This window comes from Sebastes umbrosus, chromosome 13, assembly GCF_015220745.1.
Source record: "Sebastes umbrosus isolate fSebUmb1 chromosome 13, fSebUmb1.pri, whole genome shotgun sequence".
Classification (NCBI taxonomy): Eukaryota; Metazoa; Chordata; class Actinopteri; order Perciformes; family Sebastidae; genus Sebastes; species Sebastes umbrosus.
In genome coordinates, this window is record NC_051281.1 from 14,317,139 (window position 1) to 14,335,406 (window position 18,268).

Below are 18,268 nucleotides of genomic sequence, written 5' to 3' on the forward strand. Positions count from 1 at the left end.
AGGTGTCTTATAGTCAAGAATAAGTTCCCTTCCTCTCTGCACATCAGGGATATTTTCATACAGGCATTTGCTTCAGCCTTTATTAGCATTATTATGTTTGTGAGAGGCTCATAAACGTTGGTAATTCAACCGAAACAGTATCCCTGTTAAAGCATGAAAGCAAAATAAACAGCGGCAAATTAAAATAATCAAGTAGAAACATGCGTGACACGCATGAGGCCTGTTGTTAGGAGAGGAAGGGGGAGGTAGAAGTCTTAATCTACTCTCATTTGTTTTCCTTTTTCATCATGAAAAAACAAGGCCCTCCTTCAGAGCGCTCTTATTGTCTTCTATCAGTGTTTTCATACACAGGCCACTGGTTCAGATAATTGTACAAAAGAATATCTCAAATAACTAACACGTGGGTGGGTACAGTCTATTTCATATTACTGTAATAGGAAATCAAATGTGTGGGGGGGTTGATTTATGTCGTGACTGTCTATCTGTATGTCAAGCTGCTGCTGCTCACGAAGTTTGACTATATATATTTACCCTCAGGGTTACGTCTATTTCATAATTATTGGAATCTACAGCGCTCAATCTGAAACTAGTGCTGCTCTGAGAGAAAAAGGCCAAATTGAGGTCATCCCATGCCTCCTCCAGGTCATGTATAGGTGATCTTGATTTGCATTGGCCGTCTAATAAGCTCAGCTGGGCTATAAAAACTGTGCCTGGAGTTAAACCTACATCAGCTGATTTCTAGTCTCACTGTGCCAAATAAAACTAATCCATTAAACCTGCAGTAGGCAGAATATTTCTGGCATCATTGGGAAAAAATTCCATAATAACCTTTCAGCATATTATAATTCAAGTGTTTAGAGAGATAAATAGACTTCTACACCTCCTCATGCCTCTGCTTTCAGGCTTTAAAAAATCTAACCCATGACGGGAAACTTTCTCATTTTACAGCTAAACAGTACACTGCAAGATGTTTCTGAAAATATTTGAGGCAAGAAATAGGCATTACAGTCACAGAATATTGATTCATATTTGATCAGTGCTGCCTAGTTTGACCGTTTGATCGGAGTTTGTGAGAGATTTACAGCTGCTCAGAGACGGCACACTCCAGCTCAGCTCTGATTGGTTGTTTTTCTCCGGTTTGTGAAATCTTGCAGATGCCATTAGGAGCACCGGAGGACACAGAGACACATGATTTTTTTAAGATTACCTGTCTCATGCACTACTGTCAGGATATAGTGACTGTTTTATAAAAATAACTTTTTTGAATCATATTTGCTCCAATTCTACCCACTGCTGCTTTACGATCCAGCCAGAGTCTCCAGTCACATTCATATTCACATTTCCACTATTTTAGTGGGGATTACTTTTTTATTGTTTGTATCAAACTGATTTAGAGAAAATCCATGCCTCTATTGTATTCATATCTTTGCCACTCCACATTGTAATGCACATTTTAATGCATGTGACACCATTTAACATCTCATTTTTTACGTCATCTCTTAATCCAGCCCTTGCAGATTTACAATCAGATTTTGAAGCCTTACAGATTTCTCTTTTCAGTCAGTCACCATCTTGATATTGATGAACAAAATGTGTGGTATTTTCAAGAGAAGAAAGTAAAAGAAGAAAAATTTTTATAGCATGAAATGATGGTGCTCCTCTCCTAGTTAGAAGATAATAATACAGTAAAAAAAAATCTTGTCAGGACTTGACTATGGAGATATTGTGTACATGCATGGCTCTCCCTCTATTGTATTGCAGTGTGTTTTATTCATTTCTCACTTTATCCCTTTTTCACGGCAGACATTTTGGCTTGTCATAAAAGCACGGGTGTTACTAAAAACATTAATGATGGCTCCGCTCTATTGTTTACTCATTAACTGTTCCCTGTATAATAGTCTGTCAGTGGTTTACTCCATAAAAATCAGATTATTATGCGTCACCACTGACGGGTGTAGTGTCGTCTGTTGATTTTTGCATCTATAGAAAGCATTGTGGGATTGTAGCAGAAAGTAGAGTACCTGCCATGAGAGGACATTGTTCCATTGTGGGGATTTTTCAGGACACTACATCGTGCATACATTTCAGAATTTGCACATAGCAAATCAGGAGTGATTTCGCTAACAGCTCGGGACCCTGAAACTGCAGCAGCTAAATGGAATTCATCCATAATTAATTTCATTATTTACACCCATGCTTTTCCTATTGTGACATGTTAAAATGTATTCCGTGGAAAAGGCTATTGTATCTCTATGAAAAGGTGGAATAGTCCTCTGTAAGAGAGGGGGAAAAACATTTTTTGTAAGGTACTGCTGAGAAAAACATCTTATCAATAGGCAACATTTTTTAAGGTTTTAGATGCCGATCCCTTCCTGGAGAGCAAAAAATGATCCCATGCCTGAGGCGACTCACGGCCATTTTTATACCCTCAGTCACATCACCAATGAGAGATGCTCAGAAAGCCTGCCTTTCAGCAGGGCGGCCGAATATGAACATAGCCGGCCTTATCTAGGCTATGCAGAGCACTGGGTTGGAAGGAGCCACAGGCAACCATAATGATACTAAAAGGCTTCTGCCACAGTTTACCAATTAAAACACCGCAGGTCTAACAGCCTTATCTGCATTGCCCCGAGCATTAACTTTTTGCTCTACTCAGAGTCAGACCACTATGAACTTCAAACACTTTTAAAGAATCCCTGGGCAGCCAAATGAATATTCATGAACCTGGCAATGCTATTGTGTACGGCAGTGATATTACTGCTCTGTTTAATGTTGTTGGACAAACTATAAAGCTTAAGCAATGCCTCTTTTCATATGGAATGAAATCCCTTTACGGTATGTGGCGTGTAAAAGAGAGAGGAAAGAAAGACAGACAAACAGAAAGAAATTGCGCTATTTACCACTATTGGAGGCATGCTGTTTTATCACCTCACATTAAAATCAGGTTTTTTGTCAGTGCAAGCTCTTCCTGTGGTGGGTAATTAGGACTGTTTGCTCTCTGGAAAAAACACTTTCTATCATTGTGTTGTTCTTCTTCATTTGCTGTTGAATCACCATGTTATTAAATGTAACATGAATGGATTTTTATAATAACACTGCTGTTTTAACCACAGGCACGATATTGATAACAACCAAAATTTACCTTTAATCCAATTAGATCAGACTCCAGGCGTTTGGCATCAACAACGGCTTGTAGTCGTTTGTATTCAGCCGGTTTGTACTTAGAGCTGCCAAGACCATTTTTCATCCGCAGTGTCAGTTTTTCTGCATGGATGAAAGCAAATGATATGGCTGAATCAGGATCATTGGAATTGATGAAAATCTCATCACTTTCAATGCATAAAGTAAAGTCTTTATGCTGACTTCAGCAAAGAAACAAACAGAGGTAAAGACGTTTATTTTTGAGTAGTTCAGCTGTGACTCAACGAGGCAGGTGAATAAATACAAGCAATGCTACCTCTGACAAAAGCATCAAAGACTTGACACCCGGAGAATTCAACATGGGGACTTCAGGTCAAATCTGTTCAACAGATCAATGGGCCACTATGTCACAATGAGCGATGTTTCAGACCCAGTTTCTGCAGACTTACCCACATCTTCGGCTCTGTAGCTTGTAATGAATGTATGCAGATCCCTTCCACTCATCACTGTAGAGCTCTATTTGTATGCACTACAATGCCTGCAAAATAAAGACATAAAAACAGAGAGGTTGTGCAAAAAATGCTGATAAAAGACAACATTTCACTTGCACAGGTACCTGGCTTTAGTGGGGTCATTCAAATGATTAACAGGAGACTACAAGGCAAAAGCAATAAAGCCCATCAAAAACCAAACTTTGCCATGAAGGTCTGCATGACATTGCTAGAAAATCAGCCAACTCTTGCAAGTTTTAGTGTTTGGGAGAGGACAGATGGTGCACCCAGTGTGATCCCGCTGGAACATCTATCTCTATGTCTTTGTTTTGGATTAAGCTTTGAAAAATTCTGGCCACACAGACATTGTGTCAGATAAAATGTAAAATGTGTAAAGGGTTGGTGTGAAATATGCAGGAGCCGATTTAATCTATGAGTGAAATGAAACGTTCTGTTCTGTTCTGGATCCATTGAAGACAACTGCTATTTCTTGCTCACACCTCTTTTTTAAATGCAGAGCTAGATTATTATTTTTAAAATATTAAAACCAAATGGCAAGCTAAGGTAAGGATTCAGGACATAATAGCAGAAGAACATTAGCCGTGGATTTTCTCAGGATGATTGTCCATATTTGAGAGGGACATGTAGCACTAGCAAAAATCCCCCAAATTCCTTTGTTACAGCTTTTCAAATGTGAATATATTTGTTGGTCCTTTGTGATAGTAAAGTGAAAGGCCTACCTTTGCCCACCCTTACCTACTCAAGTGTGCTATTAGTATACTTCTTTTAAACTTAACATAAGAGAGTATACTTTCAGTTTACTGTTTATGTACTTATCAGAGATATACTTAACAAAAGTATACATAAGTATACTTGGCTCATACTGACAAGTATACAGAAATGTCTAAGTATACTTGGCTTATACTGACAAGTATACAGAAATGTCTAAGTATACTTGGCTTATAGACTTGACTTAATCTTTTGATCGAGATATACTTAAGAAAAGTATAATTGAGATATACTTAAGAAAAGTATAATTAAGTATTCTTGCCTTATAGGCCTACAGAAAGGTAAACTTGGCTTGTAGTTGTGCTTACTGTTTGATAGAGTAGTCTATTAGTCAACTGCTGTTTTGACAAATCAAGGAGGTCAAACAACCCAACTCAATTCAATCAACCAACAGAAATGGTGATAGACATTTAAGTTACTCAATTAAGAAGAAAATAATCAATAATAATATGATAATGATAATAATAGTTAGTTGAAGCCCTACTGTTCAGCAATAATACTGGGGCACACAAACTTATACATCCACATACAAAAAGGCTGGTGAGCTGGAGGTGTCACGGATGAGCTTTTGTTTTATTATCTTGTCAGTTTGCAATATCATTTTCCACTTGTGCAATTTTGTTAATAGTCTGTTTATTGTCAGTACTGTATATACTGCTCCTATTTTTATACTTCCTTCTATTTAAATGGTTCATATTTTGTTACACTTTGTTTAGCTCTTTATTTTTTACTGTGTTAGCTGATGCATCTTGTTTTTTGCACTATCACCTTTGCTGCAGTACACTGCGAATTTCCGCACTGTGGGACTAATAAAGGAATATCTTATTTTATATTATCTTATCTTATCTTATCTTATATTAAAATGTATTTGACTGTTGTTTGGACAAATCAAGCAAGTCAAACAACCCAACTCAAGTCAATCAACCAACAGAAATGGTGATAGGCACTTTTTCACAAGTTACTCAATTAAGAATAAAATAATCGATAATAATATGATAATGATAATAATGGTTAGTTGTAGCCCTACTCTTCAGCAATAATAATGGGGCACACAAACTTATACATCCACATACACAAAAAGGCTTGTGAGCTGGAGGTGTCACGGATGAGCTTTTGTTTTATTATTGCTGACCCCTCCCACCTTGCTAGTTTTCTCTTCCATCTCCTTCCTTCTGGTAGGAGATTTCAGAGTCTGGGGTGTAGGACATCCCGCCTCAGGAACAGCACGTACCCTGATGCTATCAGGCACCTAAACTCAAATGCATAGGCTCTTGACTATGCATTTGGCTATGGAAATTGAGCAACCAAATTGCTATGGAAATTGAGCTCCAGCCAACACGCACTTAGGATTGTTTTGCATTAGACACTTTAGGGGTTATCTAGCTAATGCTAGTAAGGTCTACAGTGAAGTCAGTCAAATGGAAATATGACAAACATTGTGAACAGGAACACTAGTAAGTTTATAAGATAAGATAAGATAAGATAAGATAAGATATTCCTTTATTAGTCCCGCAGTGTGGAAATGTGCAATGTACAGCAGCAAAGGGGATAGTGCAAAAAAACAAGATGCATCAGCTAACACAGTAAAAACAAAAGAGCTAAATAAAGTGTAACAAAATAACCTGATATTTTCAGGTGGAATTTCATTCATTCATTCATTCATTATCACTGTGCAATATCATTTTCCACTTGTGCAATTTCTGTTTATTGTCAATACTGTATATACTGCTCCTATTTGTATACTTCCTTCTATTTAAATGGTTCATATTTTGTTGAATATCTTATCTTATCTTAGTTAGCTGTAGCTAATGCTAGTAAGGTCTACAGTGAAGTCAGACAAATGGATATATGACAAACATTTTGAACAGGAACACTAAGTAAGTTTATATAGCTTCATAATATATCTAAATATAAACACACACGACTAGTATCAAGCCTTTGCTATGCTTGTAAAACAAACATTTAACCCAGTGAACCCTAGCTTACCTTGTGTGCTATCATCCCTCTCTCTGTGTACACTGTATATGGAGTTGACAAAAATTTGTAACCAAGGAAACTGTCATCTCTTCGCTGATTGGTTAATTCAACAACGAGAACCTCCTCCGGAAACGCCCCCTTGCTCCTCTCTCAACCAATCAGGAGTGCGCATTTGCTTTCCCCACATTCCCACTGACGTCATGCACGCTCGCATTGCCTGGGACTGGAAGCAGCGAGGAGCAGCGAGCTGCAGGAGAGAGGAGGTCCGTCTTCTGCTTCTTCTTCTTCTTCTTTCAGAGACTATGGAGGCGCGTTTCTCTCCACTTCCACATGCATGGGACTAAGGACTTTACCGATATGAAGTTACATGCTCCAATATAGATCCGAGCTGCAGCTCAGCCAGCAAGAGGAACAACAACAGTCCTCCTCTTCAAGGTATTTAATTTGCTTTTTTTTCAGCTATTGGGGGGAAAACGTTGGAAAAAAAAGAAAAGCATCTGTGCAGGAAGCAGGAGGAGACTTGGACTCAGAAAGTGTTGAATTCACCGTGTAAAGAAAGTGTTACAAACAGTGTTACAAACTTCTTAAAGGCTTCCTCACAGCGGGAGAGACTCTTAATGCTACACTAAGAGACTCTAATACTACACTAATCTTGATCTTGTGACCGAGTCATCGCACAGCAACGCACACCTTTCGAGGGACCTCAACCAAAAAGAAGCTCACTTTTCTCTGATACATTGCCCTTGAAAAGCGTGTTGGAGAAGAAGGAAAAGGCAGGTGAGCTTTGTGAGGGTGGGAATCTCAGGAATGCGAGGTCGGTCGAGGGGCGGAGAGATCCTGACTCTCTGCTCCCACCACAAGATAAGCTTTACCTTTATAAACCCTCACTGCATTCAGCCATATTTAATGACCCTAATCTGCATTTTAAGCAGGGGCGTTTCTTTCTTTCAACGTGTACAGTACGGTGTCGTTGCTTTGCATTATGGGCAAGAATAACCTACCTTTTTAGGACAATATGGACTCACCTTTATTGCCCCGGAAGCTAATCAAAGCATCCTTTTAGCCTGGTTAATTAGCTAGGTAGTCTAACCCACTCAGGGTTTATAGACACATGTCTATTACCTTGTCCCACTTTGGTTTAACCCTCCTGCTGTCCTCGGGTCAAATTTGACCCATTTTCAAACTTCATTATATCATAAATATGAATTTATTTAATCTAATTTCCCCAAAATATCATTGATGGTTGCCTACTGTGGTCTTTGCAAAAATATTGACCACTACTTTCGTTGAATTGTGGGTGTTTTATTCAAATCTATAGCATCTGTGGTCTTCCCGAGTCAAAATTGTCATTATTATAAATCAAAGTGTCATTATGTGACAAACTAAAAGTTTACATATACCAGTATGTGATAATCCATCAACATTATGTTCCTCTGATAATAACTATAGTCAAAATAATTCATATCTGCATTTTTTTACTAAAGAAAATAGGTAAAATTTGACGGAAATTAGGTTTATTAACCTTAATTTCCCCCCAAAAAAGTGTAAAACTTAATAATTGGGAATAAAGTTGGCCAAAAAGGTGTAACACAGAATTGGGTGATAGTTTATACTGTATGCTTTATAAACAGTCAAACCAGAGCTGGTCAATATTGACATGGGAAGACAAAAGTTGCATGGTCGACGGGAAGACAACAGAAGGGTTAAAAAAGTAGGTCTGATTTGCAGTGCACAATAGTATACCTGTCTCACATTTATTTATTTATTGTCCTTTATTTAACCAGGTTAGTCCCATTGAGATCAAAGATCTCTTTTACAAGGGCCAAGATAGCAGCAAGACAGTTATAGTGAAAGTAACAGACAACACATAAATTAACAACATTAAAAAAGCATACAACCTTAAGTCTTTTGCTCAGTCTTATAATAATCCAATAACCTAGTTAGGGGTGTCAGAAAAATTGAGTATCCCAATGTTTTGTTCTGTGATACTGTATCGATTCTCAAAAACACTTGATTTTTAATTAATAGTTTTAATGCAAAGATTAAGTCAGTCAATACTGTATTTCATCTGCAAATATATGCACCCTCTCAAAATAGTACCATGATGTTGGATACCTGTCCCACTGTCTGGACTATCTGGATCTATCTGCACTACCTGCAACCACCTCTCTTAACCACTGGTGCACTTTAAACTTCAAACTTACTTTACACTTCATCCCATATACCATTTTATAGACTGCACATATTACATCTATTTATTGTACACTACATTTTTTTTTATTGATGGACGGTACACGCTATGTTCATTCACTATGTCTATTCTGTATTTCTATTTATTGTTTTATAATCTTTTGTACACCTGTACCTCTGTATCTGTGCTTTGCTGCTTTTACACCCTAATTCCCCCCCGGGGATTAATAAAAGTTCATCTTATCTTATCTTATACAATCTTAAATCTTTTGCTCAGTCTTATAATAATCCAATAACCTAGTTAGGGTTGTCAGAAAAATCCAGTAACACAATATTTTGTTTTGTGATACTGTATTGATTCTCAAAAACACTATTGAATTTTAATTAATAGACATGAAATTAAAAACATGCAAAGATTAACTCAGTCAGTACTGTATTTCATTTGCAAATATATGCACCCTCTCAGTGTATGCACCCTCTCAAAGTAGTGCTATGATGTTGGATGTAACAGGGACTGTGATTCATGCAAATGCAGATCCCACTGTTCTGATTGCATTAAAAAAAAAAAAACTTCTTTACTCAGATTTTATGGATGTGGTGGTGTGTTCTTTATACTATGAAAATTTTCCTAAAATTAGATTAATTAAAAAGTAGCAAGTTATCGCCTTGCTTACAGTATCGCAATACATCACAATATATTGAAACGTAACCCCTGTATCATGCTACGTATCGCATCGCCAGATTCTTGCCAATACACAGCCCTAATGAACTGTCACTGTAATCTCAGTGTGAAAAATTGAATTTCAAGGGGAATACAGGATTTGCCATTTAACTTTAATCCCCCTGTGTCATGTTTAAGTCTGGCTAAAGAAACACACCAGGAATACACCATTTTAGAATTGGAAAAAATAACACATGCATGTAAATAACTGCATGGTTTTTGCCCACAACTGCATGTGATTATCATAAAGTGGGCATGTCTGTAAAGGGGAGACTCGTGGGTACCCATAGAACCCATTTTCATTCACATATCTTGAGTTTCAGATGTCAAGGGACCCTTTTGAAAATGGCCATGCCAGTTTTTCCTCACCAAAATTTAGCCTGACAAGTGATGTTATTTGATAGCGTGGTTGGTACCAATGAATTCCTTAGGTTTTTTTAGTTTCATATGATACCAATACCTTCACTCTGAGCCCGCTACAACCTCTGAAAGACAGATTAATGTGTTTTTAGCAGATTTTTAAGAGGTATCGATACAGTATCACAAAACATAATATCGCAATACTCTTGTGTATGAATATTTTCTTACACTCCTATTTTGTTATGATGGCTATTCATTAAATGTCATACCTCTATTATCACATAAAAGATGCTGGAAGCACTGCTTCAAGTGTCCCCTGTTGCCATGCAGGTGTGGAAAGGTTATCTGCCTGCATTACTGATGTAGCCGAGTTTGATTTCAGCCAGCAGTGGAAGTGCATATGGCAAATGAGATCATATGTGATCTCAATCTCTCTCTCTCTCTCTCTCTCACTCACACACACACACACACACACACACACACACACACACATACACACACACGCACACCGATAAGGAATCGCTAAGTTGCTCCCCTCGTGATTCACATTACTGCACAAGACATGCACTGACACACAGCTGACAGCCATTGAGGGTGGTTTACTGTGGAATTGAAAGAACAGCAGGATGCTTGTTTGAAGAGTCGACTCTCCCACTGTTTGTTTATTTATAGTAGTAGTAAGCAGCATTAGAGGTGGTAAAAAACTTGATTCACCTATGTATTGTGATTTTTTTTTTTTTCTTCACGATTTTGAAATAGATTTTTTAATGCCAGAATCTATGTATTTACTTTGTTTGTGTCTATGCAGAGGTAGAAGTAAGTTACCGCTTTTATTGTTGTAGTCTGAGTAACGTGACATCACATCCATTCCATATCCTAAAACAAACAGCAGCCGGCTGCAGTGAGCCAAAACAATAAAGTAGAAAGCGGCGAAGGGTCCGCGCGGATACGACCTGAACCCTCACATGTTAAATCCAAAGTGGTAAACACTACACATACAGTAAAGTATGGAAACACTTTGGGTTTCACACATTGCCAGGGAAAGCAGAGCTAGACATCATGGCTAAAGCTGCATGCTAACTCTGGCATGGACAGGAAACGTTATTGTATCGTAATGTGCGGTCAAGCCAACCGTCACTCGCATCTCCGTGGTCAAATAGGCCGACGTTACAACTGTAGAGCACCCAAATACTGACATTTATGTTAAATGCAATCAACCCCGACAGACCTGACCATGGATGTATAAAGAGAACGGAGCTGATGGGCGAGCTAGCGACGGATTTGGAGAAGTTAGAGGTAGTATATACATGTACATAAGGTGTTAACAAACAGTACTGTATATGCAAAATACATATATAGAGGATATAAGATTGATTGGACTATATTCACCAGAAGTATAAAACATTACATGTCCCTTATAAATTAAAAGGAAAATACCACTAATTTGTGGGGGAAATGTATTGTCAATTTAGATATTTTCTGAAGTAAAAGTTCCTAGAAGTGTATGATTAAACTTTTTCCTCACGGTTTAGCGTTAAAAAAATTAACAAAAATTGCAATCAATCGTAAAATCGAATCGCAAAACTTAAAATTTGCAATGCATATTGAGCCAGCACCCAAGTATCCTGATAGTATCGAATCGGGAGATGGGTGAATCGTCCTGACCCTACTAAGCATTGACACTGTGTTTAGCACAAGGAGAGAGGTTTTAGCCAGTCAGACATTTAGCCAACCCATTATCAGTTTCATTTGTCATGCTCCACCTCGTGTGAATACTTGTAAATGTAATAAAAAAGTATTGTTTGCTCGAAGAACAACGTTGTGCCCCAGCAGACAAAAACACAAACAGCTGCAAAATGCCTTTTTGTGTGTTGGTGTGATTGTTTGACCCAGTCTTCTTGGTGAGTTCTTTTTAATGGGAACTGACAACAGTTGAATAGTTTAGCGCCCTTTGGCGGGCCTCTTCTCCTTGTACTTTTTTCACCCCCTAATTCTGGCCTGACATCAAGGCTTAAGCCCTCACCCCTGTGTCACATGTCAGATTTGCTTTTTTTTCCTACTACGATCAAAAAGTATTCCCCCTCTTTTTTAGGAAAGGAAAAGTATTTCCAGTCCTTCACCTCAAAGCCTGGAAACTAAATGGTTATTTGCCTTGTGTCTGTGTATGTCTGTATTTAAAGTAAAGTGCTGAAGTATCTACCTCTTCCCTCAGCTAAGTCAAGAGAAGGTCACCATCCTTTGTGCTCTTAAAGATAGAGCTTTTACTGAGTGGCAGATAGCTTTTTGTGTTTTCTTTACTCCGTTACCAACCATTGACTGCATCTATTTATGATATCAGTTTATTCATAACATAAATGCAGAATTTATAGCCATAGCTACAGATACTGTTGACTGTTCATGTTTATGTTACACTAAAAATCAATTACTGGAAAATTTGAGAGTTTGCATAATCATAATCATTCATTTGTTCAAAACTGTGAGAGAGATATTCAATATGTTTGTGTTTTAGTGGTGTTTTTTTGTTGCTGCTGTTGTTGAAGGATTCTCAGCTGCTATGGTGCATGTGGTTCCAATGTGGGATGCCAATAATAGTTAATAGTTTCAAGTTTTCATCGAATCCCACCCCACATATTGCAGCTTCTTTCCATCCCACATTTGCATGGTGTGGTTTAAAGAGAGTTTCTCTCCGGCTTCCCTTGAGAACAAACCACATGTAGAAGTAGAGAAGGGAATTTCCATTGTGAACCCGTAAAATCTGCCTTTCTTCTATCAATCTAGAGACTTAAAACAGCGAACAGACCAGTTACTATTATAAAACATGTTTTCAATATATACAATATGTTTTGGATATTCACCACAGTATTAATATGCAAGAGTATTACTTAATTGCTAATCATGAATTTGCAGCATAGCACACTCTTATAGTAGGTGTAAATTAAAAAAGCATACTTTATGTATTCAGCCTCGCAATGGCTTGTGTGGATAAGCCTTGGCATGTGCGGCTGCTGGCCGATTGTTGATCTAACTAGATATGTAGATAGATTCCTGAAAGAGCCCCAGATTTCATGCTTTGGTTGGATCCCGGACAGCTAAAGATAATACAGAACACAAAGCCTGTCAGCGCTTTTTAGAGATTAGGTGCACAATAGATTTTTGTCCGGTAAAATAGCCCTCCATAGGCCCGACATGCTGAGTCTGAAAGACTGCCCCTCGTTTGGTGTCTGCTGTGTGGACAGCAGCGGTGAAGGGACAGAGCTTTTCCACTGTTGTTTGCTCCACACGAGGCCTTTACTACTAGAGTCTTCCTGCAAGCTCATTGCTCAGACAATCCCATCTATCTAAGACTATGTGGCTGCAGAATTACCTCAACAGGGCACATAATACCTTGTTGAATATTTCAAAGTGCTACTCACATTATCACCCCAGGCGAAAGCTATCTCTTTACTGGTTGTAAAAGGAGGAGTCCATCCCAGTGGAGTGCATGACATAATAAATGAGCATCCCTGAAAACACTACAGTCATAAAAACATGTCACAACCGAGAGTGACACTGAATGCTGAACAGTGAATTTTTGATCCAAATGCCAGATTGTTGTAAAAAACTCAACAGCCTTACAAACTGAGCTTCTTTAAAAAAAAAAAAAGAAATAGCACAATGGTAGCAATTAGCGATTATTTCCATTATTGATTTATGTGTCGATTATTTTTAGTTTAATTGATTGTTTTGTCTATAAAATGTCACGCTTGACAGATGACTCAAACAATTTTCTGTCAATTGACTAATTGCTTAATTGATTTATTGTTTCAGCAGCACATAAACTACAAACATAAACTGGGGCTGTGTGCTTCTTAGTTTCGACTTTTTTAAAAACTCAAATAGCTGGTGTGTGGGATCAGGTATCATCCCAGACTGGTATGTGAGTGAGCACGGTGGCTGGATTTAGTCTGAAGGTGAAGGCATCTCCCTAATGTCAGGTCACATTCTGGTGTCACTAAAGAAAAAGGTAACGCCTGCACACTACTCCATGCCACGATATTTTTATTGACTACGTTTCGATACTACTTGGATCTTCGTCAGGTCAAAATGTTTGAAAAAGACACCCATATTAATACATAAAGCACACCAATAGGCAAACAAGCTCTATGATGGCAGGTGCAGTACATCCAAAACACCAGCGTGATAAAAACGTCCACAAACAATTCATAATTTTATAAAGTATATAAAAACTAATACACAAGCTATACAGGTTACACTCTAGTGACCGCAGGGTTTATGCCTGTCCCCAGACTCGTCTGCCTCACCTGTAGAAGATTCACTTCTTCACCCACAAAAGGACCATTTGTATATCAATTACTCACCCCATGTTACCTTGAATTTTTGAAGCAAACTTTGTTTTTCTCTCAAGCCTCCATGGCAAACGGAGAATATAGAAGCGGAGAAAAATCTTAATGAATTGAAGGAAATGGGGTCAAAGTTTAACAACAGCAAAACTATATCAAAACATCTGTTTACAAACTCTCACACAACTCGTGCAGTGTAATCCAAGTCTCATTTGCATGCATTTACCTTACTATTTAATAGGGATGTAAATCACAAGTTTCATCACAATTTGATATTATATTGATTCTTTGGACAACAATACAATATTTGCAGATATCACAAAGTCTGCCACGATACGATTTCGATTCGATGCAATTCAGGGGCCTGCGATTGATATGAGGCGATATCATATGCCCATTTAACACAGCCAGATACATTTATATCAGCTCGCAAAAATGAACTAAAATACGATTTGTCACTTTTTATTACTGGGCTCTGTAGGAAGGAAGTACGCATGGATGGAAATGGTGACACAAACGTGCCATGGGAATTTCAAAATAAAGGCGTATCTTAAAGATGACGATGTGTATCGATGTTTTCACTTTGCATTGATGATATTGGATCATTGATCACTGAATCAATCGATCCAAATCGATGTATTGTTACACACCTACTATTTAAAACACTTCCACTAAACAGTCTCACGCTTGCGCAGGCGCGCTACTTGTCCGGACAATTCCGAAGTGTTTTAAATATTAAGGTTTTAGTGACGATGCATGTGTTTGAGAAGAACTGAGCATACGACTGGATAAATGAGACTGCATGAGTTATGTGAGACTTTGTAAACGGATGTTTTGATGCAGTTTTGCTTCAATTCATCAAGACTTCTCTCTCCCTTTTTTGATTCTTCGTTCACCGTGGAGGCATGCGAGAAAAAGATTTCTTCAAGAATTCAAGATAACACACACAGAGTGAGTAATTGATATACAAATGGTCATTTTGTGGGTGAAGCATTCCTTTGAATGTCAAGGCATTTAAAAGTCTGCTACAAAGTCAAATTAACTCCTGAGAAGGGGAGGCGCTGACATTGGAAATGAACAAATACAGTTCAAGCACATGACATTTAAAATGGCATTTTATAGATCCAAAGCTTTGCATTTGGTCGTGGAGTTGTGAGGCAGGTGTGGGCTGTGTGATATCAAAGCCTGTACTCTATCTTTCCTTTCTCTATCAGATACTGTATAGTGACAACATCAAAGCGGAAAAACCTGTAGCCTTGAGGCAACGGTGACCGAATAAGACGCTGCTCTTTAAGTTTTCCTAGAACAAAGCTTAGTTAGAAGATCTACCCTGAAAAGCAGAGAAATATCCCATAATAACCAGCGTTTTTCTGTGTTGATGTTCCACTAGAGAAATTACTTCAATGTTACCAGCTTACAAACCCATTGAACCTGTTAAAGTACTCATTCTCTCGTCTCAGGAAGAACTGTTTTTCTGGCATCCAGAGTGCACTTTCCTCCGCATGCACCAGTAAACCTGAACAATGCCAAAGCCCACTTATTCTGGGATGGACACTCCCAGGTGCTCACACATCATTTAAGATTTCCTGCTGCAGCCAAAATAAATGCTAAAAAAAGCATTACTCACTTGTAGCAGAAGAGGTGCACATCGTTTGTGGTCACCGGGATAATAAATAGCTTATTGTTGTGTCATACATTGGATATAAGAGAAGATTTGCAGAAGTATCTCTATGTGATATGATGAACGTGACGACAGCCACACAGTCTGTTGCACCCTAAGGATATAAATTCTAGACAATACCTAAAAAAAAATAATAAGCGTAACTCTGCACAACTGCAAAGTCATATACGTCCTCCATGAATCATTACAGAGTACAACTAAAGGGGAATATTGTACCAACTTGTGGGGTGTGATTTATTTTTTCAATTAAATCCCCTTTGATAGATTATCCATATGGTGCCATCTAACAGAAACCCTACATTCCCTTCAGTATGCAATGACATTGCGGTCGGAGATATTCGCCTTTTAGTTCCAGGATTTTTTTTTTGTTAAACTAAGCCAGTAAATTAAAAAAAAAGTTTAGATATCCAATGTATACTCACCTGAACTAAGTCTTTGTTTTAAAAGGCCAGCTGGTGCTGGTTGGCTGACCTGACATTTACTTGAAGAACTCCAGTCCTTCTGTCTTTCTGCATCAGTGCAGGTCAGTGTCCCGGTGGTTAAAGTACAGGAAATTGATTTTTACACATTTCATTTATTCCAGTTATTACTTTGGTTTCTTCAAGGTATATTCTCAGTTGTGTTACGTTTGATCTTCTTCGTTTCCTTTCAGTTCAGTTTGAACGCAGATGTGTTTTATTGTTAAAAATCCTGCAGTTAAGTATGGATCACCTTATCCTTCTTTAACACAGTCCTTGGCAGTTTTTGCCTAACTTTACACAACACTCCGTTTAATGGAGAAGGTAATCGTCACTGAAATATTCAACTCCAGTCTTTATTGAGATGTGTTTGTTTAGTCTGTCATCAGTTATAGTTGGCATTTACTTTAGGTATACCAGGTGCAAGATCCAGTTCAGCAGCAGCTGTTAATCGTGACTGTGAAGAATATTTTATAAGACCCATAGAAGCTGTTTTTTTTTTTAACTCTCTTTGCCACTTAAGCTGTGTTATTTACAGTAACCTGCCATCTCTGAGACATCTCACAAGGTAATTGAAAAACAAATCAGTGTGCACAACAAATCTATTCATTCATTATTTATTTACATCTTCTTTATTTTCGCTTCATTCTTCATTTCCATTTGAGGGGAAATGTTAATGTTAAGGAGGAGGTCAGATTACGTCAATGCTGGGCCACCTGCCGAAGCAACACGACCGGTCTGGTGTGTACAGAATTATAGATGAGGTTTTCCATCCTGTGGACTTTGAGAGATCACTCTCTAACCTGCGGGCCAGAACTAATAGAGAACAAAAGAAGTTGTAAATACCGCGTTAGAGGGTGGGTTATTTAAAATATTTTGTCAGCATTGGGGCTTGTTTGAGCGGTCAAATGAGCAAAATTGTTGCCAACATCATGACAAAAATTGTGGCCAGGTAACGCGAGATATTCTCAGATACACTTTCACTTTCAAGATCTGCCTGCTTTAAAAAAAAAATTGCAGTTCATAGGCAAGAATGTTTGAAAAAGAACAGCAAAAATAAATGTTTAATTTGTTTTCTACTTTTGAGTTTAAGTAATCGTGTGACACCCTTAACATTACAACTCCTTGCCATCTCTGCTTTGGAGCTTGGCCTGCCCGCTAGCTGCGCGCACATCTCTGTGATGATGATGTTGCACAGAAACCTGTCTATAGTGCCAAAAAAGCCTTGAAACTGTACATATTGACCTTTTTCACAGCAGACATTTTTACTTGCCAGAGTAGGAAAACCACCGGGGAAATTGGAAACATTAACGATGGCTCAGGTCCATTAAGTGTGCCAGTAAGCTATTCCAGTGAGCCAGCATGCACAATACCAGGAACTCCCCTAAGTGGTATGCAGCCATCATTAACGTTAACTTATTAACTTATTGGTTAACTGGCTTGTTTCATTCGGGAAGACTTTGCTTCATCTTGATGACTACATTTCAGTTTGTTCAGTTATCTGCACTTAAATTTGAATGTGCAGCAGCACGTTGTTCCATGACCCCTGCCGGTCCACTCACAGAGCAATCGAGCAGGCCGTGCCAATGCAAATCAGCTGTCAGGAAGTACATGATCAGGCCTCTACTTATTCATCTCTTTCTTTAAGTTCGGTTTCATAATACTTCACAGGAAATGGAGTTTTCGTTCTTGTGTTTTTTGTTTTTCCAAGTTCGCCGGAGTTCACAAGTCGCTGCGCAGCGGAATGTAATCTTTCAATCTCAATATTTTATTCCTGTTGTCTTGAAGAGCCTCTTGTTCAATACATTGAACAACTTTTAGCAAAGCTTTAAGCCAGAAAACCAGAGCGTGTTTGTACAGACGTAGAGCCTGAAGCTCGTCAATTAGAATGAAAAGAGGAGCAGTTTTGTGTCAACAAATAACAATTATCTTTACATCCTAAAGCAGAAATGCTATCAGGATTTCCACTTAACATGAGAATCTTAAAAACTTGAAATGACCTAGATTGTCATGTTTGGTTGCCAAAGTTCGTCTCAGATTGTCCATCTGGTGTCGCTTTTTATACCTAGTTGTTCTTGTACAAGTAGAACAGGTACAATAATTGCTGCTTTGGCTCTTTA

General features: G+C 38.2%; 2 protein-coding genes across 3 annotated transcripts in view; one reads left to right on the forward strand and one right to left on the reverse strand.

The window, feature by feature from the left end:
* LOC119499994 (coiled-coil domain-containing protein 148-like) overlaps positions 1–6,469 on the reverse strand; it is a 34,677-nt gene extending 28,208 nt beyond the window's left edge. Inside the window, exons 1-3 of one of the 2 annotated variants that reach the window (XM_037789332.1) lie at positions 6,408–6,469; positions 3,591–3,679; positions 3,143–3,264 (exon numbers count right to left, since the gene is read on the reverse strand). In XM_037789332.1, the coding sequence (XP_037645260.1) occupies positions 3,143–3,264; positions 3,591–3,645 (177 nt within the window). In that variant the 5' untranslated portion in view covers positions 3,646–3,679; positions 6,408–6,469. Of the gene's footprint in view, positions 1–3,142; positions 3,265–3,590; positions 3,680–3,757; positions 3,798–6,407 lie in introns of those variants that run through there. The other variant, XM_037789331.1, reaches the window with a different exon arrangement.
* A 130-nt stretch (positions 6,470–6,599) lies between these two features.
* Positions 6,600–18,268, forward strand: part of LOC119499992 (plakophilin-4-like) — a 99,200-nt gene continuing 87,531 nt past the window's right edge. Inside the window, exon 1 of the mRNA XM_037789321.1 lies at positions 6,600–6,833. The gene's annotated coding sequence lies outside the window, so the exon portion shown is untranslated. The remainder of the gene's footprint in view (positions 6,834–18,268) is intronic.